This window comes from Ammodytes marinus (assembly GCF_949987685.1).
Source record: "Ammodytes marinus genome assembly, chromosome: 4".
Lineage (NCBI taxonomy): Eukaryota > Metazoa > Chordata > Actinopteri > Uranoscopiformes > Ammodytidae > Ammodytes > Ammodytes marinus.
In genome coordinates this window covers 13,771,614-13,796,920 of record NC_137233.1, presented here as the reverse complement: position 1 = coordinate 13,796,920, position 25,307 = coordinate 13,771,614, and the positions used below count along the sequence as shown (strand labels likewise).

General features: G+C 41.2%; 1 protein-coding gene across 1 annotated transcript in view; it reads left to right on the top strand.

Annotated features, from left to right (window-relative positions):
* fer1l4 (fer-1 like family member 4) overlaps positions 1 to 25,307 on the top strand; it is a gene marked incomplete at its 5' end in the record, with an annotated part of 46,790 nt that overhangs the window by 3,548 nt on the left and 17,935 nt on the right. Inside the window, 31 exons of the mRNA XM_080027036.1 lie at positions 5,606 to 5,694; positions 5,854 to 5,953; positions 6,222 to 6,316; positions 7,023 to 7,067; positions 7,630 to 7,797; positions 8,772 to 8,832; positions 8,991 to 9,122; positions 9,304 to 9,366; positions 9,473 to 9,557; positions 10,065 to 10,224; positions 10,575 to 10,755; positions 11,747 to 11,933; positions 12,421 to 12,500; positions 12,893 to 13,018; positions 13,292 to 13,358; positions 14,410 to 14,513; positions 15,689 to 15,797; positions 17,583 to 17,790; positions 18,777 to 18,909; positions 19,031 to 19,131; positions 19,219 to 19,306; positions 19,393 to 19,509; positions 19,602 to 19,754; positions 20,343 to 20,535; positions 20,699 to 20,823; positions 21,396 to 21,530; positions 21,627 to 21,800; positions 22,169 to 22,279; positions 22,433 to 22,594; positions 22,781 to 22,955; positions 23,151 to 23,263. Coding sequence (XP_079883162.1) covers positions 5,606 to 5,694; positions 5,854 to 5,953; positions 6,222 to 6,316; positions 7,023 to 7,067; positions 7,630 to 7,797; positions 8,772 to 8,832; positions 8,991 to 9,122; positions 9,304 to 9,366; positions 9,473 to 9,557; positions 10,065 to 10,224; positions 10,575 to 10,755; positions 11,747 to 11,933; positions 12,421 to 12,500; positions 12,893 to 13,018; positions 13,292 to 13,358; positions 14,410 to 14,513; positions 15,689 to 15,797; positions 17,583 to 17,790; positions 18,777 to 18,909; positions 19,031 to 19,131; positions 19,219 to 19,306; positions 19,393 to 19,509; positions 19,602 to 19,754; positions 20,343 to 20,535; positions 20,699 to 20,823; positions 21,396 to 21,530; positions 21,627 to 21,800; positions 22,169 to 22,279; positions 22,433 to 22,594; positions 22,781 to 22,955; positions 23,151 to 23,263 — 3,840 coding nt within the window. The remainder of the gene's footprint in view (positions 1 to 5,605; positions 5,695 to 5,853; positions 5,954 to 6,221; positions 6,317 to 7,022; positions 7,068 to 7,629; positions 7,798 to 8,771; positions 8,833 to 8,990; positions 9,123 to 9,303; positions 9,367 to 9,472; positions 9,558 to 10,064; positions 10,225 to 10,574; positions 10,756 to 11,746; positions 11,934 to 12,420; positions 12,501 to 12,892; positions 13,019 to 13,291; positions 13,359 to 14,409; positions 14,514 to 15,688; positions 15,798 to 17,582; positions 17,791 to 18,776; positions 18,910 to 19,030; positions 19,132 to 19,218; positions 19,307 to 19,392; positions 19,510 to 19,601; positions 19,755 to 20,342; positions 20,536 to 20,698; positions 20,824 to 21,395; positions 21,531 to 21,626; positions 21,801 to 22,168; positions 22,280 to 22,432; positions 22,595 to 22,780; positions 22,956 to 23,150; positions 23,264 to 25,307) is intronic.

Genomic DNA, 25,307 nt, shown 5'->3' with positions numbered 1-25,307 from the left:
CACACACACACACACACACACACACACACACATACACACACACACTACTATTAAGGAATTTTGGATTGCCTCTATAAGTTGTGTCAACTTATTCTGTGCCATACCGATAACATAAAAACCAAGTCGGTCAACATGTTTATTCATCAAACATTAAACAGTGTTGAAAATGTTTCTTAATAAAAAATAATAAGTTGGCACAACTTTTCATTTTTATAAAGTATTTGTATGTGGAAATCAAGACTTGAAACTTAACAGTTTTACAGTTTTTTTCGATTGCTAAAGCACAGTGGGCACAACTAAAACCACATGTGCAAAACTCTTAACACAGTGTGCACTACAGAAGTCCATGTGTTCCAAACTGTGTTTCATTTTTCATTCATTTCACAAAAAATGCTGTCAGAGCTCTTCTCTCATTCATAAACAACAACCTGCAAAACACTGTGTATTTCTGGCAAAATTTTCAATTGCTAAGGCACTGTTTTCAAAACTCTCAGGAACACATTCAAAACAAAATATTTGATTCTACATTTACCTTATTGAAATTGTGGAAGAATATTACCAAGAATATGACTAATATGTAAAATAAATTGCTCATTGAATTTCAGCTAAAAGCACAAAACTTGAAAATAAAATATTATAATTATTCTTTTTACAGCCAGGATAGAAATCGAAGGGCAGGAAACTCTCCTGTTTTTGTAGTTGTCAGGGATAATGTGGCATTCCACTGAATCTCAGTTTGCTGCCCTAAACATACCTCCATACAGAGAAAAAGAAAATACACATAAGATACAATGTTTATCACTGTAAAATGTGAGGCTCAATGCTAAAGATAGGGAGGACCTTACAGTATTCACCCACTCTGTATGAGAGATTAGACTCTATTACATTTAGTTTTTTTGTTTTTCGTATGTATTACAGCCCTGGAAAAAGGAAACTCTTGAAACCAAACCTAACAATCCCTTTTCAAAACAGTTTTAGCATCAAGATGATACACACAAGCACCATTTGAATTACTCTTTCAAAGCAGCAACAGCACGTGGATGTGCTTTATGCAAAACACAGATGTCTTTAGAACTTTGTAAGGTTTTTGAATTTAAAAATATCTTACAGACTTTTTGAAATATTGATATACTAGCCTACTGTAAAGTTCATCTAGACCAGGGGTCTCCAACAGGTCGATCGCGAGCTACCGGTAGCTCGCGGGCGGGCTTTCAGTAGCTCGCCTGATAGGTTGACCGACTTGTTAAAAAAAAAATATATATATATATATATTATATATATATATATTTTTTTTACAAGTTAAAAATCTGATGACGGTAAATGCACCTCTTCCCATGGTCAAAACTTGCAATTTGCGGTAAATAAATGTTCATGTGTCTCAAAGCGTTTCTCTATCAGCTGGTGTGTGTGCTGCTCTGCATGCGGCCATGCATGACTACGGCATGCAATGTCTTTGACCTTTGCATAAATGTATTTAATAATTTTAAGGGGAAAAGACATTGTATTTATTATTTCAACTATTGAGTTATTTGTAAAACAGCATGCTACTGTAGGATAAGAAGATTTATTTTCTGAATGTTCAATGCTGCTTTATTCTTATGTTTTAAATTGGGAAATACATGTTCCAAAACGACCAATAACCTCTGTATTTAAAAAGAAATCAAGCAAGTAGGCTAATAATAACCATTAATGAATTATAAGCTATCGCATCACAGTAGGCCTAATTGTCCACAATAATCTCACAACAGCCCCTATCTAAAAAGGAACTTTAAAAATGTACAAGTGTAAGGTCAGTTGTCTGTTTTATTCAAATAAGCAGTTGTTTATTTCTGTAGTGCGTATTGGCATCTTTGAGCAAAATACCCCCAAAATTTTTGGCGCGCCGCGTTGCGCCGCGCCTCCTCCACACCTGTGTGGTGACCACCTTGACTAAGACATTTCCTGGGGGAAACACTGTTGCGTCACAATAACAAGTGTAGTATAGACATTGATGTCAATTTTCAGTGATATGTGGCCCACAAAAACTGTAAAGTAATGTGTTGGACCTTGGACCTTTGATGGAAAATTATTTATGATAAGCATTGGGTATTGCAATTTCACACATGTACAAACAGAAGCTTAATTCATTTGATGTGTGCTATGTAAATAAATATAAGCGATTTGATACGTAGCTCTTGGCCACTTTAATTTTTTCAAAGTAGCTCTCAGTTGAAAAAAGGTTGGAGACCCCTGATCTAGACACATGAAAATAAAAATAGAAAAGCTTCAAAAAGCACATGCAATGCCATTCTCTGACTATCAAGTGGAAAAATATTGCCTGTTGTCTAGTCCAAATGTCCTAGTTATGGAGCTACTGTGTAGCAAGTCAGGTTGGACTCATTGTTACGCCATGAGATACTGAATCAAATTGCTCTGTTTTCATTCACTCTTGTTTTACCTCAACAATATGGTATGGTCAAATGAAAATATGTTACTCTTTCTGTATTTTCTAATGAAAGTGTTTTATTTGAAATCACTCAGATCATTTATACTTCAAAGATTTTAAATATCAAAAGTTCATCTTTTATATTTTGCTGCTTGTTGTTAGAATTTTGTGGTCTGTGTGTTGTGTGTGTCAATGTGTGTTTTTCATTGAAACATGTTGCCAGTGTTTTGCATCAGTGAGCTTGTTTTGAGACATGTATGAAGAGTTTTGTTGCTGTGATTGACTTTTGGAGGTGAAATTAACTGATTTGCACAGATGGGTTTTAGCGATGAACACTGTGTTAAGAGTTGTGCACATGTGGTTTCAGTTGTGCCCACTGTGCTTTAGCAATCGAAAAAAAATGTAGTTGACCTAAAAACTCAAAAATCTTGTGAAGATAGTTGCTTTAATAATTTGAGTTTTCCTAACTTTTTAATTTTTAAAGTGTATTCAATTGATTGCTGTGACACTGTGTAGCCTACAATCATGGTCCCCAGACAACCCGATCTCACGCCGAGGCGCGAGATACACACGCATGGACCGGCGTGTAACTCACGCGCCCTGCCTGAGCAGGGCGTGTGAGTTACGCGCGCACCTCCGTGGTCAAAATGGCGGCCGCTGTCGCGGCCGCCCGTAGTCAAAATGGCGGCCGCGGTTGTTTTTGTCTATATTATAACCTCTCCCTGTCCCCTTACCCTAAACCTAACCACCGAGGGGGCTGCAGCTAGATAGTATTGAAATGCTGGGGGAACATGTGGTGCTATTCCTGGGACAACATGTCGGCCCCTGTTGGTGCTATTCCTCCGTTCATTTAGACTATTCCTCCATTCATTTTGACGGCGGGAGGTGCGCGTGTAACTGAGTTACACGCCGGTCCATGCGTGTGTATCTCGCGCCTCGGCGTGATACCAGGTTGCCCCAGAGGATGCATCTTAAATTTTTTTTCGATTGCTAATCCACAGTGGGCACAACTGTAGCTCAATGTGCACAACTCTAACTACAGTCTGCACTACTAACATTCACTGGAGCTGAACAGTTCACTTCACCTGCAAAATAGGCTCAGTGAAGCAAACACTATGAACAGTCCAAAACAAGACACCTTCTTAGTGTACATCTTTTTTCTACATACTATATAGTAGAAAGTATGCGATTCGGAACGCAGGGTCTGTGTTTCTGAGTTTGAGGTTCAGCTGAAAACAAACTTAATTAAGTGATTAAAAAAAAGCCTCCACCCACTTCATTACATTACCAACTGTTTGTTGACAGAACCACTGCAGACACGTCAGCTACATGTAATGTAAATACAGTAGCCTACTTGTCTTAGCCTCAGGGTCGGGCTGGTGTTTGTTCTTTAGGTGTGACCAGGTGTGTGTGTGTATGAGTATGTGTGTGCCCAAACCTAACAACCTAAAACATGATTACAGTTTTTTTTCGATCGCTAACCCACAGTGGGCACTCTAACTACAGTCTGCACTACCAACAGTCATTGGAGCTGAACAGTTCACTTCACCTGCAAAACAGGTTCAGTGCAGCAAACACTATGAACCAGCCTCATTGAGATAACACACACTGTCACTCAGAACATGCTCAGAGTACAAACACTAGCATCAAACCCCAATACACAAATTACAAACTTTTAATCTTTACAGTTGGAATAATTTGAGTCATTTCACACAAATTACGTAATATTTTCTTTGGTGAAAGGGTGAAATTCTTTTACATGAAATTGTTTATTTTATAACATAACAGTTTTTGTAGGAAAACAAAAATAAATTAAAATCAGAAGTTTGCTTCAATAGATACACATTAGATTATGTATATTTTATTGAAAACATTTCCAAATGCAGTATTTATCTGTGTAAATATTCTATAACTGTAATACAGAAATCAATTCCTGTAATGTTGTCATTTACTGTAAGGATGCAACACTAAGCTGTTTGTTTGCTGGAAAATTCGTATTACAGATGCAACTTTAGATTTTTTGCAGATTGGGTTGCACCCTCAACCTGCCTCTTTCAATGAGACACCATGATTCACAACAGGGTCTATCAGTGTAACCCTTACTGTATTTCATTAGACATTACAGCTCTATGTCTTCTAGGTCTTCCTCCACACATCCACACTCACTGCCACTCTTCTCCCTCCAACAACCTGTCTTCATTTTCATTTTCCCCTGTCTCTTCCTTCCTTCTACAGTTTGAGATTTTCTCAATAAGAGAGACATTAGCAGAAAGCCTGATTGTGTGTGTGTGTGTTTTCTTTGACTTCAGTTAAATTCCACATCAGAATAAAAATCTAAGTTTATTGACCATGCTGGTTTCCACAGCAAAAAATGCTAGAGGATGTAACAGCGCATACACATACTTTCAGCTTACTGCATTTGACATGATGTATTGAGACATCTTAAAATCTTTGCTTAAAAGTAGGGAAGTATGCGTATTGGAACTCACCCATTGATTAAGACTGTGTTCGAAAAGCCGAATTAACGTCCTACTCGTACTAATTTTGATGTCAATTTGAGTATGTTATGGTTGTGTATGCAAGTTTGTGAGAAATGCCTGGGTGAGTACTTACTTCCAGGAAGATTTGTGTACGGATTGATAGGTGACCTTTTTTACTCAACCACCCCACACACAGAATTTTTTACTAAATTCTTTATTGCTTCTGTATACTTCAATGTATACGGTCCGACGAACCTCGGATACACAATCAATCGTTAAGTAGACAGTATGTAGTATATACATGTTGAGTATGTAGGAGGGAGGAGGTTAGTAGGGCTCTTCAAACACAGTGTAAAACAATCATAGAGGCCATCTTACAGGACAAGCTGTATTATATTGTGTAGGCCTGTGTATTGGAAAGTCCACTGAGGCAAATGGCTGTTTGGGATATTGGGCTATTTAGATAAAAACTGATTTGATCATGTGTTAAAGTTATCTAGGTTGTGTGGCCTCTAATTCCTAATAAAGGCTTTAATTATGTGGCTGAAAGCTCAGAAAACACAGATCACTTTTCCCATCTAAAGTAGGAATTACAGTGGACTATTTTGAGTTTTTGTGTTTTCTTTCAATGGACTTCAGAACAAAAATTAGCAATTAGAAAAATGAAGTACCATGTGTGTTTGTGTGTGTGTGTTTGCAGCATTTCCGTTGGCCTCACTATGGTAAAGTGATCAAAGAAGAAGTTTTGACCGTCAGCGTTTACAACTGCAGTAAAGTTTTCTCCAACAGGTAACACACACACACACACACACACACACACACACACACACACACACACACACACACACACACACACACACACACACACACACACACACACACACACACACACACACACACACACACACATTTTGTTTTATACTAAAAACTGTGTGTGTTTGTGTGCAGACTGCTCGGTAAGTTGGTCGTCAGTCTCCAGCATGTTGTTACCTCGGGAAGGCTCTTGCTACGGGAACCACTCACTGATGCCAACTACAGCCTGACAGATGTAAGGACACACACACACGCACACGCACGCATGCACGGGCTCACACACACAAACACACACACACACACACACACACACACACACACACATACACACACACACACACACACACACACACACACATACACACACACACACACACACACACACACACACACACACACACACACACACACACACACACACACACACACACACACACACACACACACACACACACACACACAGATTGTTGTGTTGGCTGATATAACTGTCTTTCCCTTTGCAGATGTACATAGAGTTGGATGTTCGGTATCACCCCGTTGAGGGAACGGCAGGAGGCTGGGAGGGACATGACTTCCTGAAAGTCGAAGACAAGGATGAGTAAATACATGTCCACGCTGGACAGCAACAATCTCTCAAATGTTCATGGAACAGTCTTGTTTTTCCTCTGATGTTCATACATTACCTAGTTATTCATACTTACAGTTTTTTTCCGATTGCTAACCCACAGTGGGCACAACTGTAGCTCAATGTGCAAAACTCTAACTACAGTCTGCACTACCAACAGTCACTGGAGCTGAACAGTTCACTTCACCTGCAAAAACGGCTTAGTGCAGCAAACACTATGAACCATCCTCATTGAGATAACATATATTGTCACTCAGAACATACTCAAGAGTATAAACACTAGCATCAAACCCCAATACTCAAATTCCAAACTTTTAATCTTTACAGTTTGAATAATTTGAGTTATTTCACACAAATTACGTAATATTTTCTTTGAGGAAAGACTGACATTATTTCACATGAAATTGTTTATTTTATAACATAGCTGTTATGTTTACGTATAAACAAAAATAAATGGAAATCAGAAGTTTGCTTCGATAGATACGTATTTTATATTTTTTTGAAAACATTTCCAAATGTTATATTTATCCGTGTAAATATTCTATAATTGTAATACAGAAATCAATTCCTGTTGTTATTTACTATAAGGACAACTTCAAGCTAGATTGACAGTGAGTGCATATCTCCAGACAAGCAGACTGAACAAATTCTATTTTTCTCTTCATTTCTTCATCCTCAGATCAGCTCTAGTCATCAGGAATGACGGATTTGATGATCCTGAGAGGTGAGAAATGTACACAACTCACATCGATTCTCCTAACCTAAACAATACTTGACACTGGTACTGAAAAATCTGTGAACCGATAAACATAATTATTATAGAAACAATCTGACTTGGGTTCGCATCACTTTGGTAAAATCAAGTTTTACATACCTTTTTTTAGAGCTTTCAAACGTGTCCCTCAGCAGCATGATTTCCCTTCTATAAGTGATGCAGTTTCTTTTCCCAAAGACAAGAATGAGAATGAGAATGTGTTTGTTTTTTCTGATTAGAAAATCTTGAAATTAACTGCATTTCAATTCTTCCACTCACAGATTTCTGACTTTTCTCTCAAGAGAATAAATGTTATCTCTTTTTTTGTTTGATGTTGAACGGAATATACACATTTAACACCACAGCAGATTCAATCATTTACATGGGAGTACTAAAAAAAATAGCATTTTGCGTTATAAGCCATTTATATCCAACCTGCATATCATCTGTGTTTTCCTTTGATTAAAGATTTTAAACCAAAAGGTAGAAATGTATAATTTATATTTTTATTTTCTCTCTCTCTCTCTGTCAGCCAGCTGACTGTCTTTCGCCCAGGTCACGAGGAGAGAGAGGCTCGGATTCTGGGCCGGAGCCTGGTCCAGACTGGGGATGACGATGAAGACGACTATGATGACGATGGTGATTATGATGATGATGACCAGATGGACTTGGACGCCATCATATTCACTCCTCTGCTGAGGTCCGGTTACCTTAAATATCTGACTCTCCGTTTACCTGAGTTCTGTCAATTAACCCTTTTGTTGTAAAAATGATTTGCTGTCAACTACTTTGCGTAAGTGTCTGGTGTGCGTGCGTGTGGGTGTATGTTTGTGTGTATGTGTGTGTGTGTGTGAATGAATGAATGAATTAATTAATTAATTAATTTTTATTATTGTGTCATGTCCAAACAAGGACTCATCCCCTTCGGGATTATAAAACACTAACAACTGTATTAAATTCAAATGATAACATTCACTTCCTGTAAATGGTGATCACATTTCACAGTAGGACAACAAGGAAACAGACGCAAACAAAAGAAAAGAAAAGAAAAGCAAACATAAAGATCTCATTTATAAGTGTTTTTTGTTCTCTTGGCCCAGGCCTTCTCCAGATAGCCAGCAAGGGCAAATACCTTAAAGTCAAAGAGCCACTTTAGCCTGTCTGCATCATTCATCCACATGAAATCAACATCACTACACTGATCGAACAATCTCTGACGCAACCCATGGTACAGAGGGCAATAAAACAGAAAATGAAACTCGTTCTCCACATCAATGGTACAATAATCGCAGAGTCTTTCCTCCTCTGGGACCCCGCGGTAACGTCCTGTCTCCAGGTGCAGGGGCAAGATTCCAGAGCGTAGCTGGGCGCACAGTGATCTTTGCTTTTTAGATAAAGGAGCACACACATATTTCTCCTTCCTGTAATAGTTCTTAATCGTAGCATAAGTCCTCAATTTTGGTTTAAATAAAATGTCCTGTGATCATTTATCTTGATACGTGTTGGAAAGAGTTTCCTTAGCGGACACTATATTCACTATATTTACACTTTGGAAAAGGTGAGTGGCTCCAATATCTGTGAATATTTCCTGCACCTCACTTCGTGTGGGTGTGTGTGTGTGTGTGTGTGCGTGTGTGTGTGTGTGTGTGTGTGTGTGTGTGTGTGTGTGTGTAGTCGTTGCAGGCCAATGTCCAGAAATGTTGCTGCAGCGACGGCCAGAGTCCAGAGCTTTCAGGTAAATTCATTCATCCTTTTTAGACCATTTATCTGGTTCAATATTTAAGTGTCAAAAGGCTAAGGAAGGTGTGTGTGTGTGTGTGTGTGTGTGTGTGTGTGTGTGTGTGTGTGCGTGTGTGTGTGTGAATGTGTGTATGAGTGCGTGTGTGCGCATAGGTTAATGTGAACATTTTGGAGGCTCAGAAACTGTCTGGAGTGAACATCAGCCCAGCCGTTTTCGTCAGGGTGGGAAATCAGAAAAAACACACAGCGACACAGAAATCCACCAACTGCCCTTATTACAATGAGGTACAGCAGAGAGGAGTACAGTAGAAAACAGTAAAGTATAGAAGAATACAATAGTGCAGTAGAGTGCATTAGAATGCATTATGTTACAACGCACAGTAGAATACAATGAAGTAGAATTAGAGTAGAGTAAAGAAGAATGCAGTAGAGTGGAGTTGTTTACTTTCTTTTTCTCCTTTTTCAGAACTTCCAATTTGAGTTCCAGGAGCATCAACAGACCCTCTTTGATAAAGTCATAGAGATAAAGGTCGGTTTCCCTATAAAGTCTTTCTTTTACTTCTTGTTCCAATGTTGTTGCCATGGTGAGAAACCTGGGCTTAGCCACTTGTAATGTTACCCTCTACCCCTTTCAGGTTTTCCACAGGCGGACTCTGGCCTTTCTCCTGACCCACATTGGTAGCTTCAAGATTGACATATCCACTGTGTACAACCAGCCAGGTACCAGTCCTGCTCACAATGCAGCATGTTCAAACAGTAGCCTTCTTAAGTACAAACACCTGCCAATCATTTCAATCCGCTGTTACCCACTACTGGAATGCGCTGCAAAAGACCCTAACATTGGAGGAAATGATTCCAATTTCCTACTTTTCCGAATTTTAATTTCTAAATTACACATGTTGAACTCCAAGCCCTCCATTCCTTCCCCTAAGTGGCTTTTATAGCTTGTCTTGTTGGTTTCGTAAAAACACTACCACGGCCAAAGGGGCAACTAGAATCAACACAAACTGAAAGTTCCTCGTAGTCACTTCAAGTACAAATGAGATTTGAGACATGTACTATATACATGATACTATATAAATGTATGTGCTATATTACTTTAGTAATTTTTGTATGCAGGATTGATTCACCGCTTTACACAGTAGATTAGCTACTTTTGCACAAGTAAAATATTTTGAATGAATGCTTCTTCCACCAATGTACTCTCTGACCTCTCTGCATTTCCAGATCACCGCTTCTACCAGAAGTGGGCCCCTCTTACCGACTCTGCAGACACCAGGTCAGGGATCAAAGGTTACGTCAAAGCCAGTCTCAGTGTACTGATGAAGGGAGACGCCCTGAGCATGCCATCAGCCCCCTCAGCCCGGGCCAGTGAAGACTTAGAAAAGTCAGTAACAACATATCAAGGACATCGTAATGTGATGATAAATTATCTTAAGCCTTTAGTTCCTGAAGACATTTACTTGTTTCATTACTGAGTGTTAAGGGGTGCATGCATTATTATTATGGAGTATTGTAACCTCCTGGATTTCAGCTTGGGTCTTTATTCATTGTTTGAAATGAATGCTGTCAAGGCAAAATGACCCAAATTATAAGCAGGTGAACATATGTTTCATAGATCTCCAGAAATAAAGTCACAGTCTTAAAGCGATATTTGGCAGAGGTGTATTTCTGAAGGTACAGGCATAACTTTGCATAACACTGGCTCTAGGTTTTGACGATGTGTTTTTCTTGCAGGAACCTGCTGCTTCCTCGTGGTATGCCCACTGAGCGTCCGTGGGCTCGGTTCAGGGTTCGGGTCTACAAGGCAGAAGGTCTCCCCACTATGGAGTCAGGCCTTTTGGGCAAAATGTCAAAGGCCACAGACCGGACGGTTTTTATTGATCCCTACGTAAAAGTGACCTTCGCTGGACAACAGGTAACTCTCCTCCAGGGGTTAGCGGCCCACTCCAAGAATCTTGTAAGGAACTTAAAATGCATGTCAAAAGAAGGAATCACATAACGGTAGCTCCAGGTACCAAAAAAGTCCCTGCTGTCCTTGTGGGTTCAGAGTGTCTGATTGGACATGAACTTTTGGGGAAATTTTTGGCAGTGGTGGAATAAGTTCCAAGAACTCAAGACACAAAATCACATTGTAGAATGACTCAATTTTACTACATTTTAATAACAAGTCCTGCATCCAAAAGTATAAACAGCAAATGTTCTTAAAACATTCAAACTCAAAGTGCTACTTCTGCATCTTTTTATATACAATTGAAATCCTTTAAAGAGGACCTATGATGCTTTTTGACTTTTATGACCTATAAACGTTGTTATGATGATTCATAGTCATGCTTAACCATACTAAATTATCAAATAATGACTTACATGCATTTCGACGTATTCCCTGCTGACCGTCTGGGGTGTCTGTGCAGAGCACTAAACACTATTCTAGCCAGTCGAGAAGTCACGTCTTCAAAGCGGTCTACCCTTTCATAATTCGTGACGTCGCATAAAAATTTGTGACGTGACCACGCGGATGTTTCCATGTATGGTAATGCTGTCACTTCCCTGTTCGCGTCTGCCTCGCGCCCTTATAGGTCCATGCTCGCGCTTCCCGCCACTGAAAGTGTTCCGGAAGGAAGGTAACCAATCACAACGGAGTGGGGTTTGCAAGAGGGGGGGAGGGTAGCGGAGATGGCCGATGCACAGGCGGAGGGAGCGGAGATTGCCGAAGCACACACACTCAAGTGTTGACAGGAAGTGCTGGATCGCCAAAATAAGAGAAAGAGCTTCCCGAAAATCTACATAGTTTTTTGTGATGTGATTCGTGTCAGGTTGCTCTATAGCAGTGTAAAACAAGAAATTAAGACCAGAAAAGTAGTATAATAGGTCCTCTTTAATCACTCTGTGTGTTTGGGTGCGCGCAGGGCGAGACGTCTGTTGCAAACACCACCAGCAATCCAGTTTGGAACGAGGAGATTTCCTTCATCGAGCAGTTTCCTCCTCTGGCTCAGCGATTGGTAGTCCAGATCCTTGATGACGCCAAGATGGGAGACATTGCCCTGGCAACGCACTACCTGGACCTACAGCAGATCTCTGATCACACCAGGAATGGTATGACCCACAGTTTAAACACGACCAGTGATTCAATACACAATCTTTCTTGTTTCAATGGTACATCGAACATCACCCGCAGAGAAAATAAGGTCTGTATCTGACATGGTTATATCAAGACAGGCCTTTATTTGCAATTAATTTTTTTTACTAATTAATTCCACACACATACCACAACTCACAGTGAGATATTTTATATCAAAAGCCTTTTAGTGTTTCAATGAAAATAATTCCTTAATTTTCTGGTAGGATTTATTTTGAAACATTTAAGATGCTTGAAGTTTTGAGATGATACAGTTATAGAAGAAACTGCATCAGTGAGTGAAAACAGTGTTTGTGTTTTTTTTGTTAAGGCCTACATGTCTAAGTTGTTCTGAAGCTACATTTCGAGCCTTTTCACATACGTAGATCATCCTTTATTTATTTGAATGCCATAAACTTTTATTTGAGAATTCATGGTAACAGGAAGATATCGGTTTGTCTGCAGGATTTAACCCCACCTTCGGTCCATGTTGGGTAAACTTGTACGGTTCTCCACAGAACTCCACCCTCGGAGATGTCCACCAGGTACATTTTTATGTAGTAATTAAAATACATAAATACATGTCAAGACTGGACACGGGGGGAGACAGCTTTCATGAGTCTGTTCAACATTTAACAAAAACAGATTCCTCCCTCTGTTTTAACTCCTTCTTATGCAAAGCCAAGCTGGCTGGCTGTACACTTGGATTTACTTTACAAAGTGGTATCAACCTTCTTATCTGACTCTCATCGAGATAGCAAAACGTAGGCATATTCCCAAAAAAACGTCCAACCATACCTTTACTTCCCAGACCTTTTGGTACTGGAGTCAGACCCAGTATTAATTGGTTGAACCATATTTAAAAACATTTGTGCTGGTTGTCACCCTACCTTGTAGTGCTCTTTTTTAGACTGGACTAACCATTTCTATTCTTCAGGCTTTGAACCAGGGTCTCGGTGAAGGAATCTTCTACCGCGGTCGAGTCCTTCTCGCGCTCACCGTTGAGGTTTACACCTCCCCCTCGGCCGTCAACACAGATCCACTGTCCTCTGTCTTGGGAAAGGTACTTTTAACTTCCTGTTTTACAAAATAATTGAGCTTTATGAGCACTCAAAACATCCTAGTGTATGTTACAACCATCTCTTAACCAGGACAAGGCATCAGTTGTCCAGCACCTATTTCCCGTTGCATGTTTTATTGTCGTCAGGATGGTGTAACCTTGGCAACTACACAATAGTATGTAATGAAATCTGATGTGACCTTTACTCTTCCCCTTGTGGAATCTCATTTTTCTGACTCTTATGTGACTATTTCTCGTGTGTCCTTGAAGTTAAAAGTGAAAGGAGCGCTGGGGAAACTGGGACTGAGGAAAAAGAGAGGCAGCAAAAAGGACAAGAAGGAAGGTCAGTTCACTGAGGAGAAGCAGGAGAAATGACTACACTTCAAACAGGAGGGTGTAGTGTCCTATCCATTTAAGCTATAGCATGCATAACTTTTTCATATAAATTAATGTCTGTTACATTCAAACCATTGCCAAAGCAGACGACACAAAGTTGATTAGGCCTATCAGCTCCACAAAACTGTCTGTATTTCTCAGTATGGCAGCGTTTGCACTGACACAGGAGCTCAGAAGCGGCCACAAAATATATCTGTTATTGATTCTACTGCTGAGAAAAAACCTGGTAGTACAGCAGGACGTATACAATCCATGTGCGATGCGATCATTGGAGGCTTACGACGCCAGTGTTGTTGTGATCAATCAGAATTGCTCATAGCTTTAATCATGTTTTTAAAAAAGAAAGGAGAACCAGTTTAATGTGTCAGTTCTGATGCAGGATTAGCTGTACAGTTATATCTTCCTCTAGTAGATAAACTGTGTGGTTCACCAAAATGTAATATAGTACCTCCAAAACATAGATAGAATATTCCTGAAAATATGTATATCAGTTAAATTTCTGAGTGTCTAGTGAGATTGGTCCAAGACATGTAAAGACTAGTTTAGCAGGGGGACGCCTGTGGCTTTGTAGAGAAAATAAATCTGTTTTCAAATAAAAAGAGCTGAAATCATTATTTGCTACAGTATGAATATTTGTCAGTGATGTCTAATATTTCAGGACCACTAAAAAAGTGCATAATAAATGTAATTTAGTGGGGGCGGGACCCGATAAGCCTTTGGCTTCTCCTGCTTCCCTTCGGACGATAACACAAAGTAATATGTATGAATATGCAATGAGAAAATTATGTATTGTGTGTAATTGTCCGGAAGAATAATAATAAATAAATAAATAAATAAAGCAATCCTTTGAGAAAAAAAAGTCAATGTTTGTGTTGATCATAATATTACACCTCAAACTGACATTGGCTGGACCACAGACTAGTTTTAGGGACTTTTTTGTTGGAGAACTCTACATGTATTTGTAGTTTCTTAATCAGTTTGTTTACTTGTTGCCATAGCATCTCCAGGTGCCGGGGGAGGGACTGAAGAGTCAGGAGACGCAGGAGTTGAGGTACCAGAGGCTGTTACCGTGGAGGTTGAGGAGACACACCCCCTCCCTGAGGTCAGTGCCGTCACAAATAACCTGGTTTTAAATGCATGTACTTCAAAATATGATTGTAAGGAAAGACAATACATTATTTGTGCCAACTGAGGCAGAAGGAGGAGCTTCTGTGTTTATCAACATTGAATTGTTGGAAATTATCTTCCATCCGTTATATGATCGAATTTAGTTAGTCAAATAAAAAAGACAGCATTTTGATAAAATTATAAAATTATAAAAATATAATTGAATATCATCTACATAGCAGTGTCAAAAATATCTTAAACAATTCTAAATATCTGCCAAAGTAAAAGAAAACATAATATAAGGCAAACAAAAGGTTGCAGGACAAAACATTACCCCACAAGACAGAAGCTTCATTTAGGTTTAGTTTGGTTTGTTACAGAATGATAAACCTAGAGATCATTGAGGGGTGACCCTCATATCGAATGATGTTGGGTCAGATCTGGCTTGCGTTTCCACTGCTGACAGTACACTTACTTAGTAGGCTATCCAGGGTATATGCTGGATATGGATAGCCGCAGCAGCCACTTAAAGCTGGGGTATATGATTTCTGATTGGTCAAAGTTAACATGAGCTGACACTTTGACCAATCAGAGCGAGGCTCCGATTCTCTGTTCTTATTGGCTGTTGGGACTGTTCATTCACTTTCACTTTTCGGTTGAGGTATTTGGATTCAAATCTCTATCCCAACTGCAATTTTCTCCACAAATCCTCCACCCCAGCTTTAAGTATCGTGACATCATAGGACACAGTGTAAGCCGCCAATAAATACAATGAAGAGGAAAAACGTGACAGTAAACAAAATGAAACAATGGAGGACGTTCGTGTTCTTCACTCTTGCCAAAAAGATTACACATGGTGGGTATTGTGGTAGTCCATTTAATCCCCCTGTCAAAGGACTGCAGTGTTTAGCACCATCTTCTTGAAAACCCCTTGGGAAAGTTTGGTACACCAATGAAAGGGCGATCAAAATAGCTATGGTACAGTATGGTTATTTTGTTAACCTTCCCAACGTTTGACAGTGGAAATGCAAATAACTGCATGCAATACTGTAGCAAATCAAACTGTACCACTCAGTGGAAACAATGGGTTGCAAAAGATTAGTTGCACAAGGTAGACAACAGAAAAGTCCTGCAGGTCTCAGGTTTGACTTATTTTTTTTTCATCCACAGGGTTACCTAGGAGAGAGGGACGAGTTTCTGTTGTTTGCATCTCTGTTTGAGATCACAATGATGGACCCGTCTGTAGGAACCAAGCCGTTGACATTTGAACTCTCCATAGGTAACCAGTTCTTTGTTCTGGATGTGTCAATTGTTGGCTTGGTGAAACATTTGTATTAGGGCTGCTTCTAGTACTCAAGATTCAAGATTCAAGATTCAAGATTCAAGATTCAAGATACTTTATTTGTCATTATACCAAAACAACGAAATTTTGTTTACAGTTATACCCCACCAAGAGACATTGAGTGACAATAAACAAACATGGGGGACAGGAGGGATACACTGAAGAGTCGTCTAGCGTGCGCTGCGCCCCCTTAAAGTAGGAAGGATAAAGAGAACATCAGGGAAAGACAGGTTAAAAAAAATGCTACTCTCACACTCTGCTCCTTATGGGTGCGAAGTGTGTGATTAGTACAAAAACCACCTTAGCATAATAAGCAACAAGATAACGCCACAGACAAATAGAACACGTTGATAAGCACAGAGGAATGGGTTAAGGGTTCATGGGACGGTAGGTGTCACAGCCCAGGCACTAGGGGGCGTAAGCGGCCGGCAGGCGCCCCGCCCGCAGCATCCGATCTGCAACGTGGGAGGGAGAGGGGGACAGAGTCAAGAAGGCTTGAGTGGTCAGGGTCATGTGTGTTATGTGTCTACGTGTGTGTGTATGTGTGTTCCGATTATCTAACTCCGTCCAGACACAACGGGAGTCAACAGACAACCTCGAGGCCCAGCCACAGATAGAGTTCACGGGAGGGGGGGTGGGTGTGGGGAGTAGAGCCTATTTCTGCATAAACATCCAGGAGAGAGAAGAGATAGCACCTCCAAGGTCGGTGCAGGGAGCCGAAACGAGAGATAGTTAATTTGTTTTGAGAATGAGACTAGGCGCTGGAATGTAGCCTGTCTTAGAGTCACTGGGTCGTAATCCAAATAGCCGAAATCCAGTGGCCTTTCAAGTGTCTACGGTCTGCTCATATTCACCCAGATGCCATCACTTTTCTAATAAGTCCAGGAATCACTTCCAGCTTGTGATACACCTCGCTTAATACTTGAGTCTGTGCATTGACAGCCCGGCACAAGCCCTCAAAGACGGGCAGCTTTTCAATGGCCTGATGTGCTGCCAACGCCATTCTAACGTTGCGGAAGAACAGGAACCCGCAAACTCCAAACAGCAGGAACCCTGTTACCATAATCCCAATAGTGTAGATATATTCAGCATCCTCAGTGGAGAGTATTGCAAGACACAGCTGGTTCCACCTCTTCCACGCGTCCCAGCAGTATCCAGCAGCAAAGATTCCATGAGGACAAGGACCTCCTTTGCCCCCTTTTCTCGTTGAGAAAATTTGATCTGTTGCAGAAAGACCCCAGTTGATCAGATCCATAATTTAGGTTTTCGGAGGAATATGCACAGAGAGGCTCAGGGATAGACAGAGACAGCACAAGACAGAGAGCAGAGCAGGAAAAGATAAGGGTCGGGAGGGAAGAGAAATGCGACCGCCTTCGTTGAGAGCAAGATTACAATAGCGATTACACATAACCATGTGCTGCAGCTTCTTATAAGCACAGTCAAACAGGGCATTTACACTATATCTTCCAACAGGGCCCTGAGTATGGGCGCTGTTGGGTGTGTGAATTGTGTGAAATAAGGCTAATAGCCTACTACTATTTTCTGAAAATTGTTTCTAAGAAATCAGCATTTGGGCCTGCTTTGACCAGAATTAGTACCCCATACTGAATTTTGACCACTGCTGAGCCACACCATTTTGGTTACAGATGAAGAATTGGGTTCAGATGAAGAATTTGATTTTTCTAAACCCCTATACACCATCAACTGTTCTGCTTCTGGCAGGAAATAATGGTAAGGCGGTGGGGGTTGGGAGATCCAAGAAGAGCCAAAGCAAGGAGGAGCTGAGGAGGAGCAGGGAGGATCTAAATGAGGAGTCGCAGGGTCTTCTGGAGTCAGAGGAGGAGCTGGACCGAGAGGAGCTGCTGAGTCCGGAACCTGAGAACAAATCCGTGTCTACTGCAAGGAGACCGCAGCCCACCGAGTATGACAGGTAAATAATGACTGCACCCACACGTGGAACCACAACCCATTCCATCCATCTTCTTATTTATTCTAAATGATCAGCCAACCTGACCACATTCTCCACGCAAATGTATTTCTAATGCCTTCAGGCAGATGTTATAACATATAGTTCTTATTGTATTGTATACTTAATTTTGTCCCATGTCCTTACATATGTTTACTTTGATTTAATTATTGGTTCCCATTTTGGGATAAATAAAGTTGTCTGAATCTGAATTTAGCTGCGGGTCCTGATAGCAGATCACCAAGTTAAGGTAGCCTTAACATCCTTCTCCCCATCCCCATTATCCAGCAGCCTCTGGATCGATGGACTAAATCATCCCTCCATAGGGTTCTGGCATACAGATTGTCATGATTTCCGCCAAGTCGTTCACCCTCCCTTCAACACAAAATGCATGTCAGTTTGGCTTAAGGGCTCCTCAAATTGTTCATACCTCACCTTGCCCAGCAATATCACCAATCAGGTCCTCCCCCAAAGTGCTAAGCCCTACTTCCACTTCCTGAGTTTTTGAAAAATGTTGTCTTGTTTAGTAAAATCACTTCCTGTTAGCTCCAACAGCTTTTGCCTCTGTTTCTACCGAAGCTGCCCATTTAAAAGGTTTCTTTACAGTTGCCTTCACAATGGTAGCTTTAAAAGTGGGGTCATTAATTCAGGAGAAAAGTTGTTGTTAAAATCTCTATTTGTCAAAATCAGTGGCTATCTCCTCAGGATCCTTTATCGATAGCGTTATTGCTAGCAGTGGTAGGACGGCCAGAGCCATTTGTTTACAATGGACAGGATTTAATACGGACAGATAGCGGATCATGAGGAGATAAAAGGTGATTTTGACAACAACATTTGTACAGAATTGCTGACTCCATCTTCAATTTACCAAAAGGTGGCGATAACTTAGTATTAACACTGCCCTCTTGCTGTCATCTGTGTTTTTCTACCTGTCTGCCTGTCTTTCTCAGGTCTTTCCAGTGTATTCCTCTACAGCCCCCCTTCTCGAAACTGAAGCCTTGTCTGTTTGTCTGGAGTCAGTTCGAAGATCACAGTTTTCGTCTGTATCAGGCTAACTGTCTCAGCAAGATTGCTGACAGGCTGGTGAGAATCAAGATACCTTTAATTTCCATTTACTGACTCACAGAGGAAAATGACATGATGTGTGACACACAATGCCTGCAAACTGTGGCGTGCTCTCCTCTTCTCCCCACTCCTCTTTCAGGAGATTGGACTTAATGAAGTGGAACATCTTCTAAGGAGGCACAGGAGTAATGCAAAGGAGCGTTTGGTGGAAGTGCTGTTGGAGCTTTTGGCCTCCTGCAAGTCAGTCTCTTTCTGAAAAATTTATAGAAATTGACGTAGTTTGATTTGATCTGATCCCCATGCCTGTCTCTGTATTTCCTTCTGTAGACAGTTTAGTGCTTTCTCGGACAGAAGGTCTCAGTCTCGTCCCAACAACCTGGACAGATGCAGGAGAGAGTTAATAAAGAAGAATTTGGTGAGTATGTTCACTTGTTCTTCTTGTCACCATCTATTACATGCATATAAGTGTGTCTGTCTGACTTAATGTCCGACTGTCTCCAGATCCTGCTGGCCAGACAGGCAGTGAGGGCCAGGCGGAGGATGACTAGGCGGACGACCAAACAGCGGTTGATTGATAGCAGGAAACTCTTGAAGAAAGTCCGCCATTTGGCTAAGGAGGTCAGAAGTCACCATTAAATACGTCAAAGTTGGCATTATGTTCCATTTGTGTGAGGTCTGACACCCCCTCTCTCATACCTCCCTCTCTCTAGCCCCAGACTACCATCCCAGATGCGTTTCTGTGGTTAATGTGTGGAAGCAAGCGATTGGCCTATGCCAGGATACCTGCCCACTCCATTTTCTTCTCATTGGTGGAGGAGCAAAGAGGGCGGGACTGTGGGCGAATCACCACTCTCTATATGAAGGTATTACTTAACACTGCTGTCTCTAAAATAACTGATGGTGCTTGTTGGTAATTCTCTTCAAATCAGTAACTATGTCCCAGTTCTTTTTCTACAGACAGTCATTGTTGGATGTTGGTCTGTCTCAAACGTCAACAATAGCCATGTCTCCATCCAAATGTGGAGCAAATGTTTTTTAAGTTCACAAAAAGGAAAAAAATAAATGTGAATTAGGTGTATTTCCATCAAGTGGTTGGTGTGGACAAACTACACTAGTTTGGTAAGAATTAAAGTAGAATAAGTAGATGTTACAAACCGGAAACAAAACAAACATGGAGAGAGGCCTGCAGGAACTTGTTTCCATGTTAACTGCTATCCGGAGATGCGGACATTATGCAGAGATTATGATGCGGTTGCTGATCAGTCACGTGTGTTCAATGTAAGCTATGTCAGAACTTTTTGGACAAATGTGTTTCCATCTCCCCCTTTTCTAATGCAATACTTCAAAATGCACATAAAAGCAGGGTGATGGAAACAATGCTATTGATGCTCACTGTTCTGTCTTAAAAGTCATGGATGACACTCACTGTTCTGCCTCATCGGTCTTTCCAGTCTCCAGGAGGTTCTGCAAGTGAGATCTTTGCAAAGATAGAGATCTACCTGTGGCTCGGTCTGGTCAAGCACAGTAAAAATGCCACCTCCTGCTTACCAGAGGAGTTTCAGCCGGTCTATGAAGAGGAGGAGGAGCAGATGGGGCTGGCCCAGATGGGGCAGAAAAAGCTTCCTGGCAGTCTGTCCTGCCAGGGTGAGTCAGCTGACCTCTTTTAACACAGGGCATGGCTTCTTCACAAGATAATTCCTTAGGACTTATCATCTGTTGTTGGAATGAACACATTGAAGTTAGGGGGTCCTGTCCAGCTGTCCTGTTCAGTGGTAGATAGACCTTTGTCTTTCTCTCTTTTTTGCAGACAGCAGGTATTTCCAGCTGCGATGTCACCTTTACCAGGGGCGTGGTCTGATGGCTGCTAATGACGATGGCCTATCAGATCCCTTCGCTAAGGTCATCTTTTCTACACAGTGCCAAGTCACCAAGGTAGGTACAAGTGTCCCACTGGTAAATTGGTAATATTTTATTAATTCATTGAATGAGCACATTGTGCACATTTTGACAATTCATCTTCGTCTGTTTCAATCCACTACCCCTATATAAATACTCCAATCAGGTATCATATCATGTCAATTTTTATTTTTGTAGCCCTGTATCACAAATAGCAAATGCCTCAGGGGACTATAAAGTCTGTACAGCATACAACACCATCAGTCCTTAGACCCTAGACTTGGCTAAAGAGAAGGTGCCTTTAAACCACTGCAGACAAAGAGGATGCATCAAGATGACGTAATTAAAAGGGCACCAGTCAAACCTCAAACAAACAATGAAAAAAATATGTAGATATTTATATTTTAAATATTTAAAAGCATGATGTTTTTTTCACCTACTTGTCTTGGCTCCTTGATTGGGGTATCTTATGAAAGTACAAAATGGTTGCAGTCATATCAAATAATTGCGACTAAAAGCAAAACAATGACTAATGAATTGTACTTTATCCCTTAAATGCACACGTTTTTATACATATTCTTATTCTGTGTGTCTGTGTATGTGTACAGACCCTGTCTAAAACGCTCTCTCCAGCCTGGTGTGAGTGTTTGTTGTTTGACAGAGTCCTGCTGGAAGGAACGAAGGAGGAGCTCCAACAAGACCCACCCCTAATCATCATCAACATCTACAGCTATGACTCCATGGTAGCACTCATGTTTTCTTATTATTATCCTGCACATTCTGCAACTGTCTCTTTTGTAAGTGATGTCATGACAGCCAGAGTGTGTGTGCTTGTGCAGGGCAGTCCAAAGTTTCTGGGTCGGGCTTATGCTGAGCCGGAGCTTAAAACTGTGGAGCAGTTCTACCAGAAACCCCGCCTCCGTTTCTTTGATGTCAACATGGGAAGGGCCTGCGCTGGCGAGCTGTTGGCCGCTTTTGAGCTCATCGAGTTAGACTACACTGCATTCGGAGAGGTGGCACCTGTCAATTTTTAAATCAATTCATGTTTCTTAAAACAATACTTTGTCCCTCCATTTGTATGTATTCTTTGGACAGATAGTAAAAATTTACAGTTCAGAATTAAAGGAAGTCTGGTTTATTACAATTCGGGTGTAATTTTAGCATTGTTGTTAATCAATTTCCTTCCTCTACAAAATAACTAATGGTGATGTCACAACTTACATGGATTTCAATTTTATTTTAACTAATACAAATGATGGGCAAAGCTACCAAAAAGTTAAAATAATATGGAATTATCCTTTACCAAAAAAAACACAAAACAAAAACAGTGACATGAATTAATCCAAGTTACTGAACTAGAAAATAATTTCGCCCTGTGCAGCCCAGTCTCCCCAGCAGTGTGGAGCCTAAAAAGCTGATTCTCTGTGAGGAAGATAATCGTTACATCATCCCTGATGGAGTCCGACCTGTTCTGAAGACTTTCAGGATTGAGGTCTCACACACACACCAAACCCATAACCTTGAATAAACCACTGTTGCAAAAATCTGAGTTTTTTGTTGTTGGTGACACGACTTTTGTTGCAAACTACACAAGCAGTCCCCAATCAGCTGGTCTTATGTCTAGTTTTTCTGCGTTTGTGTTTAGGTGCTGTTCTGGGGTCTCAGGGAGCTGAAGCGGGTGCAGCTGTTCGAGGTAGATCGGCCCCAGGTGAGGGTGGAATGTGCAGGACGACAACTGGAGTCTGAAGAAATGGAGAGCTACAAGACTCACTCCAATTTCAAAGAGTTGGTCCGCTACATGGATGTGGTCAGTTTTAGTTATAAGCTATGGCTCCTATGGTTCACAGATCTGGGTTAAAGACATTCAGCAATCTTTAACTTAATGTCATTTTGAGGACACACCAGATGTATCTTTTACCTGCATATGTAGTAAAGACATGGCTAACATCCCCATGTTTACCTGATTCTTTCTTCCTGTGTTTGGCCCAATCAGAAGCTACCAGAGCTGGCATACCTCCATCCTCCTCTGACATTGTTCGTGATGGAACAGCGGGCATTTGGTCGGCTCACTCTGGTCGGGTCCCACACGGTCCAGAGCCTAATGGACTATGCACCACCCGAGCTTGGGGAGGAGCCAGAAGAGGAAGAGGAAGAGCCAAAACCAAGGGGTATGTAAGAGAAATTACATCAGACATGTGCCATACAGGTATATGTATCCTGAACATTTTGATCGACCATTTCCTATGCCATTTAGTAAGTCTTGCTATGCTTTTCAAGCTTTCTGTTTTTCTCACCGCACACAACCATTAATTAATGTACCCTTATTGTGAAGTGTTACCTTGATTTCTTTCATGTCTCTCCAGTGAGGCAGAATTCGAAGAAGATCAACCCTGTGACATCAGTGAATGCTATGGGACTCAGCGGCCTGTCAATTCGACAGTCAAAGATTCCCAAAAATCCCCTAAAGCTATTAAATGTACGTATGTTAATCTCCTCTTCTTTGTTCTGTGTCAAAAACATAAAACATAAAATCACTCATTTTCACCCACTCATCTACGACTACTGAATCTTTCCACCTGGTCCTGAATCATCCCCGGGGGGCCTCCTCCCAGCAGGTTGTGCCTGGAACACCTCCCTAGGGAGGCATCCAGTGGATATCCTTACTGGCTCCTTTCTACGTAAAGGAGCACCGGCTCTACGCCGAGTCTCCTGGATGACTAAGCTTCTCACCCTCACTCCAAAGGCCTTCGCACACTGGGCATGTTTTTTTTTCCGTTCGATTAATTAGCCCGTTAATAATAATTATGGAACGTATATACACAGTAAATTCCCCAGTGTTAAATATGCAGTGTCAAACTCCATTAACTCTATCTGAGTTAATATAACAACAGCTGGAGTAGAATGCCTCCTAGTGTTGGTGTCAATTTCGGTAGTTAAAAGACGGGGTGTAGAAAGTACTCTATAAGGCTTTAAATAACACTATACAGTGTATTTTTAACTCTATTTTGAGTTAATTTAACTCTAAAATTTTAACACTTTGAAGAGAGTTAATTTAACTCCAATTCTGAGTGGGACCAAATACACTCGGAAATGGTGTTAAATTTAACTCTTTTAGTGTTATTTTAACACTTCAAAATTTACTGTGTAGAGTCAATACAAGCTTCCATATCAGTGATGTAATTTAGCTTTGTGAAATTGTGGCTTTTGTTTTTCGAACAGAGTTTTCCGAGTTTCCCGATTCCCGGATTTTTCTAAGACGTCGCTTCCGAAAGCCAGACTCGCCAAAAATTCAAATTCCAAATTATTCGCATTTTCGCGACGTGTCTGGTGAGCAAAGGCCTTAATAGAGACGTCAGCCACCCTCTTGAGAAGACCTTGAGAGACCCATTTTGTCTGCTTGTACCCGTGATCTAGTTATTTCAGTCATTACCAAGCCTTCATGACCATAGTTGAGATTAGGAACGAAGAGTGACCGGTAGATTGAGAGCTTTGCCTTAAGGCCAGGACACACCGCCCGATAATCGCCGCCGGAGAGTCTGGAAGGATCGGGGACACAAATCTGTTTGGTGTGTGCCGTGACGTCGGTCGTCGGGCTTCTTTTGGCGGCGGACAGTCTTTCAGTTGGAGCAATTTGATTGGTGGAGGGCTAGCGAATCAGTGAAGCCCGGAAATGAGGCGGGTAGCACAAACAGCTAACAACAGTTAGCCATTGTTTTAATGTGTTTGTTTGTTTCGTTCAGTGAGTACTCACATGCATCAACGCTTGTTGACTGCTCGACACCATGCTCGACACTCTGCAAAAAATGGTGCTCTTTATGGTCCATAAATATAAATACGTATTTATATCTATGTTTATGGTCTAGAGAGCTGTCCCATAATTTCCGGCTTCCGTATTTTTTTGGGCCACAATACAGATTAGCGCCGCCTGCTGTTATGGAGACATTACGTCCCGCGTAAGCGCAGAGCGTACGGAAAGTCAGTTGTCGGCTGGGTGTGTTCTTGGCACTTTTTTGGCCGCGACGGGCAGACTGGAGCTGCCTGAAATGGCAGACTCCATTTTCGGGGAGTCGGACCGGTGTGTCCTGGCCTTTACAGCTCACCTCTCTACTTGTCACAACTGTGTGGGCAAGCGAGTGCAATACCGCTGCACAGATTATTCGAACAATTTAACATTGTCCCCTCACTCGGAAACAAGACCGAAGGTACTTGAACTCCTTAAATTGGGGAAAGGGCTCATTCTGTACCCAGAGTGGTGAATCCATTAGTTTCCTGCTGAGAACAATTGTCATCCGCTTTACACTTGCCTGTGCACCTATGCAGTGAGTGTCCAAGGTCAAATACCAATAATGCCATCAGGACCATATCATCTGCAAAAAGCAGCTATTAGATCCTCAGTACACTGAACTTCATACCCTCCCCACCACAACTACTCATGGATATCCTGTCCATGAATATCACAAACTGTGTCATAAAACCAAAACTGTTCTAACACATTTGATACAGATTGTAAAGATAAGGGG